The sequence below is a fragment of the Callorhinchus milii genome, unplaced genomic scaffold (genome assembly GCF_018977255.1).
Source record: "Callorhinchus milii isolate IMCB2004 unplaced genomic scaffold, IMCB_Cmil_1.0 Scaffold6, whole genome shotgun sequence".
Taxonomy (NCBI): domain Eukaryota; kingdom Metazoa; phylum Chordata; class Chondrichthyes; order Chimaeriformes; family Callorhinchidae; genus Callorhinchus; species Callorhinchus milii.
Window position 1 is genome coordinate 14,413,270 of NW_024704747.1, and position 16,786 is coordinate 14,430,055.

The 16,786-nt window shown below is 42.2% G+C and overlaps 1 protein-coding gene across 2 annotated transcripts in view; it reads right to left on the reverse strand.

The window, feature by feature from the left end:
• The window catches only part of traf3ip1 (TNF receptor-associated factor 3 interacting protein 1), a 48,287-nt gene extending 32,943 nt beyond the window's left edge, over positions 1 to 15,344 (reverse strand). For both annotated transcript variants that reach the window (XM_042336362.1, XM_042336361.1), the window contains exons 1-5: positions 15,079 to 15,344; positions 8,657 to 8,725; positions 3,404 to 3,565; positions 964 to 1,113; positions 381 to 812 (exon numbers count right to left, since the gene is read on the reverse strand). In XM_042336362.1, coding sequence (XP_042192296.1) covers positions 381 to 812; positions 964 to 1,113; positions 3,404 to 3,565; positions 8,657 to 8,725; positions 15,079 to 15,201 — 936 coding nt within the window. In that variant the 5' untranslated portion in view covers positions 15,202 to 15,344. The remainder of the gene's footprint in view (positions 1 to 380; positions 813 to 963; positions 1,114 to 3,403; positions 3,566 to 8,656; positions 8,726 to 15,078) is intronic.
• Positions 15,345 to 16,786: the final 1,442 nt, after the last annotated feature.

The following is a 16,786-nucleotide window of genomic DNA, read 5'->3' on the forward strand; positions in this document are numbered from 1 at the left end:
TTGTATTAAATGATAAATTCTTGCACAAGCATGGTTTACTTAAACGTATTTTTCATAATTTTGTGAATACATTTAGTACATTATATTTGTATAACAGGATGGCTCAAGACTGACATGGGTGAATTAAAAGATTTCAAGTTAGCAATGTACTGAATGCTGAGAATAATGGGAATTCCAAACTTCCATTCAACATTCATTTGGTAAGAGCTTGAGTAAAGATAACGGAAACAAATAGATTTGCAATGTAGAGAGACAAAAAAACATACACACACAAAATCAATTTGTTTTTTATACTTTGCAACATGTTAACTTCTAGACGTTTGGCACAATATTTTCCATTAACAGTCATCATGCACCCACCAAATATTTTCTACAATTACCTTTCTCTCTGGTTCTTTTGTTTTTTCTTTTTCCACTTCTTGATCTTTGTCTTTTGAGCGTTCTCGCTCCTTGATCTTCTCTCTTTTTTCTTTCACTCTATCCTTGTCTCGATTTCTTTCCTTCTCTTTGGTTCGCTCCTTGTCTTTATCCACTTCACCTTTAGCCTTATCTTTTTCCCCCTTTTCTCCTCTAATCCTCTCCTTTTCTACATCTCTGCTCTTGTCCTTTTCCCCTTCTCCCCTATTCCGGTCCTTTTCCCTATCTCTTTCTTTTGCTTGTGCTCGGTCTCTTTCCAATTCTTTCCCTTTTTCTCTTCTTTCACTGTCTTTGTGTCTGTCTTTTTCTTTGTCTGTTGGTTTCCCTTGTTCTTTTGAGCGTTCCTTTTCTTTTCGATCTCTGCTGGTCTCCTTGATTTCATTTTCCTTCTTTTCCTTGAAGNAAAAATTAGAAGTATACAACATACAAGTCTAAGTATTTCATGCAGTTGTATCATGACAGTAGACATAAAAGCTATCACAATGTACCTACCCTTTGACTATTTTTGCTGTGCTGGTTGTTAGAAAATTTTAAAGTCGCTGTTACCTCATGTTCTTTGTCTTTCAGTCTCCTTCGGTCGTCATCCTTTCTCTCACGGTTTTCTTTGCCCTGAGATTTGGAACCTGAAGGTGTTTTGGCTTTAAGATCTGGCTTTTCTCCAGCAAGGACCCTCCTTACAGCATCATCACTGGAAAGCTGGCAGCAAAATAAATTATCAATGCTTAGCAATAAATTATCATCCTACACCAAAGCAACCATGAATCGGAGTAGAGATGTAACTTACAGTCTGATTCCATTAACATCTTTAAAAAGGAAGATGAATGTCTGGTTGAAAAGAAGTGAAAATCAGCAGTATATGCACAGGCAAAGGGGATCAAATATTGTGTATTGAAACATGGTTTTCCTGATCCTTAAGCCACAGATGAAGATTATTTATCCATTTTGAGGACATGGGTTAAGTAGAGGACATGATAGAGCAGAATGCACACAATTAACCAAGAGGTTAGTGAACTAAGTACTTTATTCTCTGTGCTGTATCTTCATTGCTCTGATAATTAACAGTAACATGATCCCAAAGCTCAAATCTTAGAATTTCTCGGAATAAGGAACAAGCAACCATATTAAGAGTTAACTGTGAACAGGCAATCAGGATGACACATCCTGGCTCAACAATGGTAGCCTTTGAAAAGCACCTTTACTCATTTCATCATTGTTCATAATTTAAATCAACTTCAATGACTTCAAATCACTTGTTAGTGAGCTTTCCTGCATCTCTCATCCATCCAGTAATTCAGGAGTTCTCCCACATTATTTCCTCTGCTCCAATCCTCAACTTGTACTGGTGGTGGACAACCTTTATAGTTGGCCAACAAAATACATTTTCTTGATTGAATATTTCTTGATTTGCCATAAATCAATCAGGAACTGAAAACACACTAACAATCGAACACGGACAACAGCAATTACCTAAACTCATGCAAATATTCGGTCTGCTTTTTGACAGCCCTGCAGGCCAAAGATTGCACCATTGCCTTATACTGATCATCTCTGGGTTCTTCTGACCGCTCTTTACATGTGTCTTGCAGCAGTCACCAAGGCACTTTTGTACCACCAAGCAGCTGACCAGGGTGCAACCGTCTCCCTCTTATCCTTCTGTCTGCACCAATAAAGAATCAATATGATTCCAACTCATATGAAGGCTTCATATCTCAGCTTTCTTAGGCAGAGGACTGGATGTTGAATTGTGGTTTGACACAACCTGGAATTTTGCTGCCTTTAATAAAAGCCCTCCCCATCACTCATAGCATTTTTCAAATTAGTCAGTTGTATTTTCTTTCAAAGTCTAGGATTAGAGGTGCTGAAATAAATTATTAAAAATAACAATCTTCCTGACTTTGTGCCTACAACAGAGGATGCAAATTTTAAAAATTATTTTCAGCTTTTTTGTGATATCCACAAATGAAATTTGGGAGAAAAGAACTGCTAAGTGTGTTTGTCTAAAGAGTAACTGAGCCATTCAATCCAAGGAGGTCCAAAAATATGAATTTAGTTTATGCAGCAGGCATGGAATGAATATTAATTCTCCATATACAATGGATTTTTAAAAATGCAACAGCAATTTGTCTCTTGACAAGCTCTATCATAATAACAACTTGGATTTATATAGCGCCTTTCACGCAGAGTAGCATCTTGGAGAACTTAACAGTGCGCAACCTGATGCCAAGCCGGGGAGGTAACCATAAACAATGTCGAACAACATGGTCTTCAGGTGTGATCTGAAAAAGGGGAAGGAGGGTTTGAGAGAGAGGGTTCCAAAGTTTTGTGGCGCAGTAGCCACGACGACACACCCCGGCTCAACAATGGCAGCCTTTGAAAACCACCTTTACGTATTTCATGATTGTTATACTTCTTTAAGAATACCTGATAAATTAACCAGTGTGAATTATGATCTTCCATATCTTATGGACTGCAAACAGTTGTACAGCTGAGAGTATTAAAGGTCAAGGCAAAGACTTCTTGTCACAGATTTTTAAAACTGCAGTGGTACAACACATTGACCATTGCTACAATGAGAAAAGGTTTAAAGTTGTTTAACCATTTGCATCAGTGGTTATTAATGGAGGCAGTAACTACCTGTATGTAAAGAGCTTGCTCCTGTTCTTATTCCACTACAATAGGTAAAATAGGGCTGGCTGGGTCCAACTGTAAATGAGCTCCTCCAAAGCCGCACTTAATTTCACACCAATTGACAATCTGATAGAAGTATTGGACAGCCAGTTGTAGTGGAAGGGGAGTGGAGGCTTGATAAGGGCCCACTGAAATAGCATAGAGGTGACTGCACTTGGCATTGAGCTCATGTTGTACATGACACTGGATCTCAGAAACAGAAAACGGTTTATACCCCCTTTAAGGAAATACCCATTAACAGTTCTAAAATGCCACGTTTGGTTTAGTTATAAGCTCACAAATCTTTCCAAACTCTTACCCTGTTTAGACAACATTTTCCAATGGCTTGCAGGAGCTCGTTGGTTTTCTCTGGCTCATGTCCTGCCACAATCCGGGCAGGTTTCACAGACAAAGGCTCACCATATGCCATCACCACAACATCAATTGCCTTCTGTAGGAAGCTAATTTTAGCATCTTTGTCCTGATCAAAAAAAGAATAGAAATTGGTTAAGAGTTTGAGGTAAAACCAATTATTACTTTTGGACCAGTCAATTATACTTGAATATCTTGGCTATAGTAAAGTAGGAGATACTGGTTATTCCTATAGTAAATTATGTATTCATTCAAGATAAGGCTTCCCTGGTGACACAGCAGATTTACTTTATGTGCAACTGAGCCATATCTGAGACATTCCTAGGTTCAATCGCGAGTCTGTTCTGAGTCAATAGAGCTAAACTCACACCTTGAATATTATGCACAATTTTTGTCACAGAGTTATAAAGAAGTCAACTAGGCCCAACAAGTAGTGTAAAAGAGATCAATATGTGCCGTGAGGAAAGACTTGATAATAATAATAATAATCCTTGCATTTGATATAGCGCTTTTCACTTCGAGAGGACGTCCCAAAGCGCTTCACAGAATATACTGTAAAGTGAATTGACTGTATATTTGTGGGCGAACGCGGCAGCCAATTGCGCACAGCAATGTCCCACAAAGAGTCGTGGATTGAAAATGACCAATTTATTATTGTTTTTTTTTTGGAGGGATTATTATTAGGCTCTGTGTGGAGTCAGGAAACTTGCCCAAGGTTTCGCCCTCTGCCTGGAATTGAACTCAGGTCTCTCGCTTGCAAAGCGAGTGCTCTAACCACTGAGCTACAGGATTTAGCCTCAAAAGATGTTTAGGAACAATGTATCAGAAGCCCTAACTGCCCCATGGTCTTTGTCCATGCAAAATTTTATAAAAACATTTTAAATTGGGAGCGACTTTTCTTCAGTTCTTTTTAAGGTGTTTTCCAGAAGGTCAATCAATGTTCAATAAGAGAAAAGGCTTAATGCTAAGACCATCGAGGCTTTCCAATCTCAGGAACAGTTACATCCAAAACACTTAACTTAAGAAACATCTAAAATTGGAAGAGAGTATGGGTATTTTGGAAGGATTAAATCAAATAGGCTGAAGGTCCTTCTTATTCTGAAGATTTTGGATTCTTGAGAAATAAGTAGTAAAATATAAGCTTAAAACCATAGATAATATAGAGCATTCCTGAGCCTTTTAATATTATTATTAATAATCCTTGCATTTGATAGAGCTCCTTATGACCTCGGAAGGACGCCCAGCGCCTTGGAACGTCCTCCCAATGTGAAAGGCGCGAGACAAATGTCATTTTATTGTTGTTGTCTCAAAGCGCTTCACAGGATTTAATATGAAATGGAGTGACTGTATATGATTGAATTCTGCATTAAGTTAGAGAGGGATACAGTTAAATCCGAGGCAAGTATTCTGAATTTAAATAAGGCTAATTTTGTAGGTATGAGGAAAGATTTAGGTAAAATAGACTGGAGAATAAGATTAAGAGGTAAAAATGTAGACCAACAGTGGCAAATATTTAAGGATATAGTGCAAAATTCTCAGCGGTTGCATATTCCCTTGCAGAATAAGAGTACCACAGGGAAAGCAATTCATCCGTGGCTAATTAGAGCAGTCAGGGAAAGCATCAAATTAAAAGAAAAGGCTTATAAAACTGCCAAGAAAAGTGGCAAATCTGAAGATTGGGAGAATTTTAGAAACCAGCTAAATAAAACTAAAAAACTCTTGATTAAGAGCGAGAAAAAGGAGCATGAGGGTAAGCTAGCGAGGAACATTAAGTCTGATTGTAAAAGTTTCTACAAATATATTAAGAGGAATAGGCTAGTGAGGGTAAATGTAGGTCCACTACAGTCAGAGACAGGAGAAGTTGTAATGGGGGACAAGGACATGGCAGAGTCCCTAAATGGGTACTTTGCATCTGTCTTCACCCTAGAAGACACAACAAGTCTGCCAACAATAGAGATGCACCAAAGGGATAAGGACAGGGAGCAACTTAGGGAAATTTTCATTAGTAGAGAATTGGTGCTAGGGAAACTGTTAGCACTAAAAAGTGACAAATCCCCTGGTCCGGATGGCTTGCATCCCAGGGTTTTAAAAGAGGGAGCTTATGAGATAGTGGAGGCCTTATGTCTGATCTTCCAAAATTCCTTGGATTCTGAACAGTCCCCATGGATTGGAAGATCGCAAATGTCACACCACTATTTAAAAAAGGTGGAAAGGAAAAGATGGGGAACTATAGGCCAGTTAGTCTCACATCAGCGATAGGAACATTTTTTGAATCATTGATTAAGGATGTGGTAGTGCGGTATTTAGGGGAGCACATTATAATCAGGCCAAGTCAATATGGCTTTACAAAAGGGAAGTCATGTTTGACAAATCTCATAGAGTTTTTTGAGGACATTTCCAGTAAACTAGATAAGGGTGAATCAGTGGATGTGGTCTATTTGGACTTCCAGAAGGCATTCGATAAGGTGCCTCATAAAAGGTTAGTCCAAAAGATAAGGGCCCATGGGATTGGGGAGAGCATATTAAGGTGGATTGGGGAATGGTTAACGGGCAGGAAACAAAGAGTAGGATAAACAGGTCCTTTTCGGATTGGCGGGATGTGACTAGTGGAGTGCCACAAGGATCAATCCTTGGGCCTCAGCTATTTACCATCTACATCAACGATCTAGATGAGGACATCAAAGTTAATATATCTAAATTTGCGGATGACACAAAACTAGGAGGAAGTGCCAACACAGAGGATGACATTTAAAAAATGCAGCGAGACAGATAGGTTAGGTGATTGGGCAGGTAGGTGGCAGATGAAGTGTAATGTAGGGAAGTGCGAAGTCATCCACCTAGGTAGCAAAAGCAGTAGAGCGGGTTATTTTTTAGAAGGGGAGAGATTAGAATGTGTTAGCGTCCAGAGGGACTTGGGTGTCCTTGTACACCAATCACAGAAAGTTAGTCTGCAGGTGCAGCAGCAATTAGGAAGGCGAACGGTATGTTAGCATTCATTATGAAAGGAATAGAGTATAAGTGTAGGGAAATCTTGCTGCAACTGCATAGGGCCCTGGTGAGACCACACCTGGAATACTGTGTCCAGTTTTGGTCTCCTCATTTAAGGAAGGACGTACTTGCCTTGGAGGGGGTGCATCGTAGATTTACTAGGTTAGTGCCAGGGATGAAGGGGATGAGTTACGAGGTTAGGCTGTCCAATTTGGGTCTATGTTGTATGGAATATAGAAGAATTAGAGGGGATCTTATAGAAACCTATAAGATCATCAAAGGGCATGATAGAGTAGATAGTGGGAGACTGTTTCCCCTGGTTGAAGAAACTAAAACTAGGGGTCACAACCTTAAAATCAGAGGCCAGCCCTTTCGCACTGAGTTGAGGAAGAACTTCTTCACTCAAAGGGTGGTGAATGTATGGAACTCACTAAATATACAGTCAATTCACTTTACAGTCTATTCTGTGAAGCGCTTTGGGATGTCCTCCCGACGTGAAAAGCGCTATATCAAATGCAAGGATTATTATTATTACCGCAAAGGGCTGTTGACGCTCAGTCCTTGAACATATTCAAGACTGAGATAGATAGATTTCTTATTGCAAAAGGGATTAAGGGATATGGGGATAAGGTAGGGTTAGGTTATTATCTGGAATTAGATTAGAAGATCAACCATGATTAAATGGCGGGGCAGGCTCGAAGGGCCGAATGGCCTGCTCTTGCATGTTATGTTATATTTGTCAGCAAATGTGGCAGCACAATTGTGCACAGCAATGTCGCATAAACAGCCATGGAGTAAGTGGCCAATTTTATTTGGGGGGGATTGTTGGCCAAGACAGCTGAAACTGGAACAGTAGAGTTATCACTTCACACAAAAATTGGTCAAATTTCAAAATAGATTAATTCATTATAGGTCCTTTATTAATAAAAAAAATGAACGGGCTTTTAAAAACCAATAGCGCTAACTGTTCATAAAATGTCATTGTTTGTATTATCTGTTCATATTGTGTGTATTAGTATAGTGTGTATATTTAAAGGCAAACTGCATGCTACCACTGACAAAAACAGTATTATCTTTCGGGATTCATCTGCAAAAAAAAAAAAAAAAGGCCTCCCTTATTACATTCTTGAGACTAGTCAGTGAAATACAACTATGTCGATAGGTTTGTGGCCCTTTGCTTAAATAACTAACTCAAACATTGTTTTATATTTAAAATTCAAAGGATAGAAGTAAACCATTTCTGTTTCAAGCAAGTCATTTCAGCTCGGAGTGCTCTCAATTGGAGAGCAAGGCACAGTTTCTAGGTAACCAGCTCCACCCACTCTGAAACTCTCCTTAGTATTGCATCAAATTGGAATACAAAGCAGCTCGTACATGCTCTGAATGCCTCCTCATCTTGGGCATCTTCAACCTTCACTTCATCCCTTCTTTGCCCCACCTCTACTGACTTCTCTTTCCTTCTCTCATCCTCTCCCTCCACATTAACTCTGTCACCCACTTCCCTTGACACGACACAGTTGACCATGTCATCCTCATTCACTGCCTTCTTGTGGATAGACACCACAATTGCACTCTAGAACACTGGCGGGGTGCATGCCTCAGAGAGAGTCCTGTTCACCAGCTGTAGGAGGGCATCTCCAAGGCAAGTTGGGTGTTCCTAGCTTGGACCTTTTAGATCCTTACCATTCTCCATCTCCTTCCTCATAGCAACGTTTAGGAATTCAGCATTGATGCTGTCTATACCAGCTGGCTTGCCATTGGCGCCGCAGTGCAGAGTGCACCTCCTCCCAGCGGATTGGGTCATTTAGGCCTTCATTATGGACAACGTTTCCCGCCACCAACTACAGCCTCCACGCAAATGGGTCTCTGCTGAGGCCTGTTGGGTCAGATGCCAACTCCGCGTAATGGGTCTGTTGTAGAACCCCGGACTTGTCCAATAATGGTATGGGACCCAGAGGGGCCCCTCCAGCCATGGCCAACAACAGACTTCAGGCAGCGGAAGAAAAATTTGGGATTGTCCTTGTGCAATTGTGCCCCTTTTTGGAGTGATGCGGCCCATTGATCCCGCTTCATTTCTCTGGTGACTTTCCTAACTTCATGTCGTGCTTAGTCGCAAGTTGATGTTAGCTAATAATGGAAACTCCCACCAGTTTCAGTCAGTAAACTATCACAGAAAGAGATGTACAAACTCTTGCAACAATTTTCCACTTACCTTAACATTATCAGATTTCATCTCATACTCTGTAAACAATCCTTTCAAAAATCCAGTAGTCTTTATAACCTGTGAACAAAATGGAAAACTGCTTTAAACATGTTTTATGTGTCAATTTTGCAGATCATGCTTGACAAATATTCAAAAGAAAAATGTGTAAGAACATTCATTTTTACTATACTTTTGTAGCAAAATGAATTGGACTTAACAACAATTATTTATTCCCCCCCCCCCATCCTTACCTTCCCCAAAAACAACTCACAGCTTGGGTACAAACCCTCGAAAAACCTGGCAACAAAAAAGTACCCAAAGATATTCAAAAGGGAACAAATAGAAAACCACAGGACAGCAACTCCACAAAGTGAACAACAAAACACGTAAAGAGCTTGTGCAAGAAATTAACTGGAACTGGTACTTAAAAAAAGCAGCAGACTCCAATCGAAAGTATATAAAACAGAAAATGGAATGTTTGATTAAAACAGAAACTGAATTCTGCAAGCAATTTTCTTTAGTGGCTCATATTAACTATTTAAATATGAAGTATCAGACATCCCAACCATGATAATATTTGATCATTTCTGGATGACACCTAACAAAAAAAGCTGTATTGCAAATAATGTGCTTTTCTCTATTAGCTTCCAGCACAGAGAAACAATAATAATAAAGAGATCGGTTGGCGCAAATCTTTTTATTCTAATAAACTAGGCTTACTTAAATTAACTTAAAAGTTGTAATAGCAAATTACTTTTCTTTAACTGAAACCTTGGAATACAAGTTGATTGAATTGTTGTCAGGTGACCTGGTTCAATTCCAGTTCTTGTTTGAACATTACCGGAAGTCTTTACTGATCAACACTGATTACTTGGCAACACCAATGCTAACAAAGTGCTCTCAACACTTAACAGTCATCCAATTACAGGGATGGAAAAGACTTATACCATTGCAATCAGTAACACTAATATCTATTTAATACAAAGCAGCTGGAACAAATAATTCACAATGATGGGGGTAGATGATAAGCAAGAGAGAAGGGAGAAATGAGAGCAGAATTTTAGAGAAGATTTAAAGATAGAAATCGGAAGAAAGGGAGTAGAAGGAGGGAGTTTCAGAGTTAGCTGTGTAGTAGCTGAAGATAGGATATACAATTAGTCTGAGTTTGTCAAACAGAGGAGTATATTACAAGAGTCCTGTAGCTTAGTGGTTCAACCACTCGCCTCACAAGCGAGAGGACCTGGTCACGATTCCCGGCAGGGCGAAACATTGGGGCAAGTTTCCTTACTCCACATGCCTCTGTTTACCAAGCAGCAAGTAGCAGCCCAGTTGTTGGTCGATTGGCAGATCACCTTTCTGGGGGCAATAATTCCTTCAAAATAAATATATAACTTGGCCACTCAATCCTAGACTGTTTGTGGGACACTACTGTGCGCAATTGGCTGCTGTGTTTCGCTCACAAAATATACAGTCAATTCACTTCACAGTATATTCTATGGAGTGCTTTGAGCCATCTTGAAGATGTGATAAATACAACGATTATTATTTCAGGAGCTGTCCAAGAGCAATAAAAAGGCACTCACTTCAGCATGAACTTGCGCTCACACACACACACACATATATATATATAAAAATATATACATAAAAAAATATATAGAGCACCTTTTGCAAAAAGAGTCTCATTTCTCTAAACAACAATGCAAGAACCAAACAAGAAGGACCTTGAGGCTGACCAAAGAAATGGTTAAAGAGATGCATGTTTAAGTGAACGAGATATGACAAAAGGCAAAGGGATTTGGGGAGAAGGTTCCAGAGTGTTGAGTTGTAGTGAGAAAAAGAATAGTAGAGCAGTCAAGCAAGAGAATAAGTCCCAAAATTGCATTTTTAATCATTGGGTACTTTTTTTTCCAGAAGCAAACACGTGAGTCTGGAGAATTTTCTCCATATTAGAAGTTATTTTTCAGGCGATTCCGAGAAACAATACCTGGAAACTTATACGATACTTTTGTGTCCATCCCACTGATTGATTGCCCTAATGTACTTTTCAAACCACATTTTTTCTGTTCAATGAATCCAATATTTAATATCATGATAGAAGTCAATGAAAGCCAGCCCATTAGACGTATTCAATGCTTGAAAGCAAGATAAGCGACAACTCCCATTCAACCCAGAACTAGTCAACATCAAACATACATTCAGCTCAACAACTCAACCATTGCTCCATTGAACATGAAGAAACAAATATTTACACTATGTAGAAGTTAACTAGGCAACACCATTGAAATTAAAACCTTATCTGCTCCATAGAGAACATAAACAAAGCTATGTTCTTTGATGTCATCAATCTTCCAGTTGGGTCACAATGATACCACCATCACATGAATAAAAACACATAAATCTCTCCTTCACTTAAACATGTATCTCTTTGACCATTCCTTTGGTTAGCCTCCAAGTCCCCATCCTTCCTATTTGGTTTTCACATTGCCATTTAGAGCAATGAGGCATTCTTCAAAAGAAGCCATATATGGGCAAGTTCATAAGCACCAAACATTTCAGGCACCATCATCATCATAATAATCCTTGCATTTGATATGGTGCTTTACGTTGTTGAGACGTCTCAAAGTGCTCCACAGGATATACTGTAGAGTGAACTGAATATATAATTTGTGGGTGAAATTAAGCAGCCAATTGCGCACAGCAATGTCCCACAAATATTAATAATAGTAATCAATGGAATGGTTCTCAGATTTATGTCAGTTAGGCAGCTCATAGAAGCGAAAATCTTTATAATAATAAATAATAATCCTCACATTAGCTATTTCACGTCTTCTAGACGTCTCAAAGCGCTTCACAGGATATAACAACAAAATTATATTTGTATAGCGCCTTTCACGTCACGAGGCTATCCCAAGGCTCTGGACAGAGAGTTTCAGACCCGAGCTGGGGATTAGGGAGGGCGGAGGATGGGGAAGCAGGGAGATCGAAAGCACAGTCGAAACAGGGGGTCTTGAGATGGGTCTTGAAGGAGGCAAGGGAGGACAGCGAGACTGTGGAATGGAGCTCTAGAAGGTGGGGGCTGAGTGGCAGAAGGCCTGCCTGCCAATAGTGGGGCAAGCGAGGCAGGGGGCGTGAAGCAGGCCGGAGCCCACTGAGCGGAGGGAGCGAGCAGGATGTTAGGGGGTTAGGAGGTTACAGAGGTAGGGGGCAAGCAAGACCATGGAGGGCTTTGAAGGTGAGGACCAGGATCTTAATAATAATAATCCTTGCATTTTATATAGTGCTTTTCACGTCTTCTCGACGTCTCAAAGCACTTTCATGTAATGAAAGCATGTATGAAGGTTTCAGCAGCCTGCGGTGTGAGACAGTGGCGAAGCCAGGCGATGTAAAGTGAATTGATTATATAATTTGTGGGCGAAACGCAGCAGCCAATTGTGCGCAGCAATGTCCCACGAATATTAATAATAATTAATGGAATGTTTCTCAGATTTATGTCAGTTAGGCAGCTCATAGAAGTGAAAACCATTATAATAATAATAAATAATAATAATCCTTGCATTAGCTATAGTGCTTTTCACGTCTTCTAGACGTCTCAAAGCACTTCACAGGATATACTGTAAAGTGAATTGACTGTATATTTTGTTGGCAAAAGAGGCAGTCAATTGCGCACAACAGCGTCCCACAAATAGCCAGGGATTGTGTGACCAAATTATTAATGTTTTTTTTTCTTGAGGGATTATTATCCGGCGTGTGGAGTAAGGAAACTTGCCCAAGTTTTCGCCCTGCCGGGAATCTGACCCAGCTCTATCGCTTGCAAGGCGAGTGCTCTAACCACTGAGTTACAGGACTCCTTCTTTCCTTCTTACATAAGTTAAGTTTAAGAAATTTCAAATCAATAAATGAAGAGGCATCAGGTTACAAATACAAAAATTACATTTGTATAGTGCCTTTCATGAGGGAGGACATCCCAAGTGCTGATTAGCAAAAGGAACCAGTCTAAAACAATGAGGACAAAGCTGGCATGAAATCCTGCACAAACTACTGAAATTAGATCTTTACATTTTGCTTTATTTTTAAAAATGACAGTTCACTTATTCATCCAAGCAATAATACAAAATTCAGTGAACAATGAGAAAAATAAAAATAATTTGAGGGTAATCCATATAGAATGTATAGTGAAGCTTAAACAATGCTTTTTTGTGCTGGTGCATCATGATGAAAAAAACTTGCAAACTATGCTGTTTATAGCACTTACCACACACATTTGAAACTTTCTAAAAGTGTTATCACATGTATAAAGCTATACACATAAAGCTGAGTGTGGGGTTGCAAAACGATACATCTCAGCAGGGGAAGGGAAAGAGTGAAAAATACAATAATGAAGAAGCCATATTTCTTGCCATCTTAACTGACACAAACCAAATGATTAAGTAACTAAGAATAATGAATCAGAGAACTCTAGAAATTCACAGCATATCAATAACCACATGAAATAGAAAAGCAAGTTAACATTTCCAGTTTATTCTGATGGATGCATCACACAAAAAACAAAATCCATTTTTCACTTTTCAGGCATGACCTGAAGAAGGGGAAGGAAGGGGAAAAACAAAAAAGGGAAAGAGGATGGAGATTCCAGAGTTTTAGGATGTAGTGGCTAAAAGCGTGGCCACCAATGGTGGACTGAGGGCACGAGGGATGTGCAGAAGGCTGGAGTCAGTCGAGCGAAGGCCGTGGGTAGTAGATTGGGGGGTAAGCAGGTCGGAGAGGCAGGGAGATGCCAGGGCATGAAGGGATTTGAAAACGAGTCTGAGGTTCTTGAAATCAATCTGTTCGGCGATAGGGAGCCACTGGAGCCTGACTAGAACTGGTGGGATGGGGGTACAGAGTTTAGTGCGGGTGAGTATGAGGGCGGCGGAGTTTTGGATTAGCTGGATCTTATGCATGGTGTAGCTGGGGAGATCGGCAAAGAAGGCATTTGAAAAGTCAAGTCGGGAGGGGACAAGTGTTTCGGCTGCATCTGGGGTAAAGTACGGACGGAGGCAGGCAACGTGGAAGTGAGTCCTGGTCAGGGACCGGATGTGGGGAAGGAACGACAGTTGTGGGTCGAACCTGACGCCAAGTTGCGCACCAGTTCGATGAGTCTGAGTGATAGGCTGAGGAGGTCAGAGCATAGAACAGAACATGTTGATGGGAGCCAAGGAGTATGGTTCCATCTTGTCAACATTTAGTTGTAAGATGTTTTCGCTCATCCAGGCCCAGATGTCTGCAAGCCAAGCCAACAGAACATCTGTGGACCTAGAGTCATGATTGGAGGAGAAGTAGATCTGTGTGTCATCCACATACAATGTAAAAGCTTATCCAGGGTCTGTGGATGTCATCTCCAAGAGGCAGCTTATAGATGACGATGAGGAAGGGGCCAAGGATGGAGCACTGGTGTACACCACCGGTGACCGGATGGGGGTGGGAGGAGAAACCATTTGAAGAGACAAAATGAAGGCGGTTTGTTAGGGGTGAACTAGACTAGTGCGGTCCCACTAAGGCGGATGAGGAAGGCGAGCTGGTGGATGAGGATGGCATGGTCAACTGTGTCAAACGTGGCGGAGAGCTCCAGGAGGACGAGGAGGCAGAGGGAGCCCTGGTCACAGAGAGGGCATCATTTGTGACCTTGACAAGCTCCGTCTGTGCTGTGGGCAGGGCAGAAAAACAGACTGGAGAGGCTTGAGGAATGAGTGGTGCGAGGGTTGTAAACAAAGCTGGTTAGCGACAACACATTCCAAAGCTTTGGCAAGGAAGCGCAGGTTGGAAATGGGACACTAATTCATAAGGTTGGAGAAGTCAAGAGTGGGCTTTTTGAGGAGCGGTTTTAAGGGGGAGAGGACCAGAAACTGAGAATAGCGACTGGTTTCTTACGTCGGTCAGCAGTGGGGAGAGGAAGGGGAGTTGGGTGAGCAGCAACTGGTTGGGGAAAGGGGGTCCAAACAAGCAGGTGGGGGAACTTGACAAGTTGGGACTGTTCCCAGTGGAACAGCAATTTCATAGAATAAAAGGCTACTTCCTGCTGATGCTATAAACTTTCTACGTTCCCTCAGTGAGCCCAGCCGAGCTCAGTGGGTTTTATCCATTGATCTCTATGGAGTTGGTCGGCGATCTGGCGCCGATGATAAAGAGGCGTCGTTCAACCCTCAATGCTGTGTGTCCGAGGGACAGGTCCATTTACAGCCGACACTTTACACCAGTCCGGCCAGAATGAAGCGGCCCCGACCTCTCTCTCGCGCTCTCTCTCTCTCTCTGTCTCGAAATGAACGGCCAGACGAAAAGCCGCTCCGGCCGCCCCGTTTGTCAGGTTAGGCCACGGAGAGGGGAGTGGCACCGCGGCCCGAGCGCCTCGCGAGCGCCTAGCAACCGCCCCGCGCCGCGCCGCGCCGCGCGCTCACCTCGGTGAAGATATCGTGCAGGTAGCGGAACGGCGGTTTGCTCAGCAGCTTCTCCGTCAGCGGCGGCTTCTTGATAACCTTACCCAGCGTGTCCTGGGTCCGAGTGGTGAACTGGACGCTCATGGCGTTCGGCGAATGTTCGTTCAATTTAACCGCATTGGACGGACGAGAGGATCCTGTCACTGCCGCCGCAACCGCCGCTGCTCAAATCTCAACCGCTTCAAATCGGTTTCCGTCCCAACAGCCACTGCGCGTGCCGCACCACCGCCACCAGCGGCACCGCGCATGCTCGCGCCGTGACTGCCGTCGCCCAGGCAACCGCCACAACAAATCCTTCACGTGATGCGAGCCCTGCGTGCCACGTGGTTCGGCATCTACCGCACGTGACGTGGCTTCTCTCTCTCTCTCTCTCTCTCCCACCCCTTGCAGTAGCCACAGAAACGTTGACATCTTCAAAACAACCAAACTCATAGTCACACCACCTTACAGTGATATACTTTGTAAACCAAAACCCGGGGACACACATATAAAAAACCTAACTCACCACAATGCTTGATGGTGGCAGTACTGGAGGAGCTCGTTGGATTTCTCTGATGATAACAATAATCCTGGCATTTGATATAGCGCCTTGTCATGCCTTCTAGACGTCTCAAAGCGCTTTAAAGAGCATACTGAAAAGTGTAGTGACTGTGTATTCTGTGAGTGAATTAATGTTAAAATGTTATTGTTCTTGCTCAATTTATTGCTGAACTCAAGACAGGGCAAATTTAGCCAGGGAGACACAATACCTCATCTGGGCAATGTCCACAGAAATCAACAACAATAATAAGATTCCATTTGTATCGCGCCTTTTACGTCTGGAGGACGTCCCAAGGCGCTGGACAGAATACAGCATTTCAGACCCGAGCTGGGGTTTGGAGGGGTAAGTGAGGGGAGGGGTGGCTGATGGCGTGGTCAAAGAGGAGGGTCTTGAGGCGGGACTTGAAGGAGGCTAAGGAGGGGTCGAGGCAGAGTGACTGGGGGATGGAATTCCAGAGTTTGGGGGCAGAGTGGCTGAAGGCTCTCTCACCAATGGTGGGGCGGGTGGGTCAGGGAACATGGAGCAGGCCAGAGCCGGGGCTGAGTGGAGGGAATGGGAGGGTTGGTAGGGTGTTAGGAGGTCTCAGTGGTAGGGTGGGGCAAGGCCATGGAGGGCTTTGTATGTGAGGACCAGGATCTTGAACTGGATCATCTGAAGGATAGGGAGGCAGTGGAGTCGGGCGAGAGTGGGGGAGATGGGGTCATGGAGTTTGGTGTGGGAGAGGACACGGGCTGCAGAGTTCTGCATCAGGGATGTACGGTCATCCTACTTTAGTGTATTCCCGGGAATCACTTTGGGACATCCTCCCTACGTGAAAGGTGCTATACCAAATGACATTCCATTCCAACACAGTAATTACCAATGTGTTCGGTTGGGATGCATTGGAATTCTTAGTTTGGTTTGGATACTCTTAAAGTATAAATACTAATAATTGCGTTTGGTATAGCGTCTTATCGCGTCCGAAGGACGTCTCAAAGTGCTTCCCAGGATTTACTGTGAAACGGAGTGACCGTGTATCGGTAGGTGGACCCGGACTGCGAATGGCGTTTAAAAGAAAATGCAAGTTGTTGTTGTTGTCCCAACGATTATGATAAATCAAATGCAGGGAATATAAAAAAAGGCGCCAAA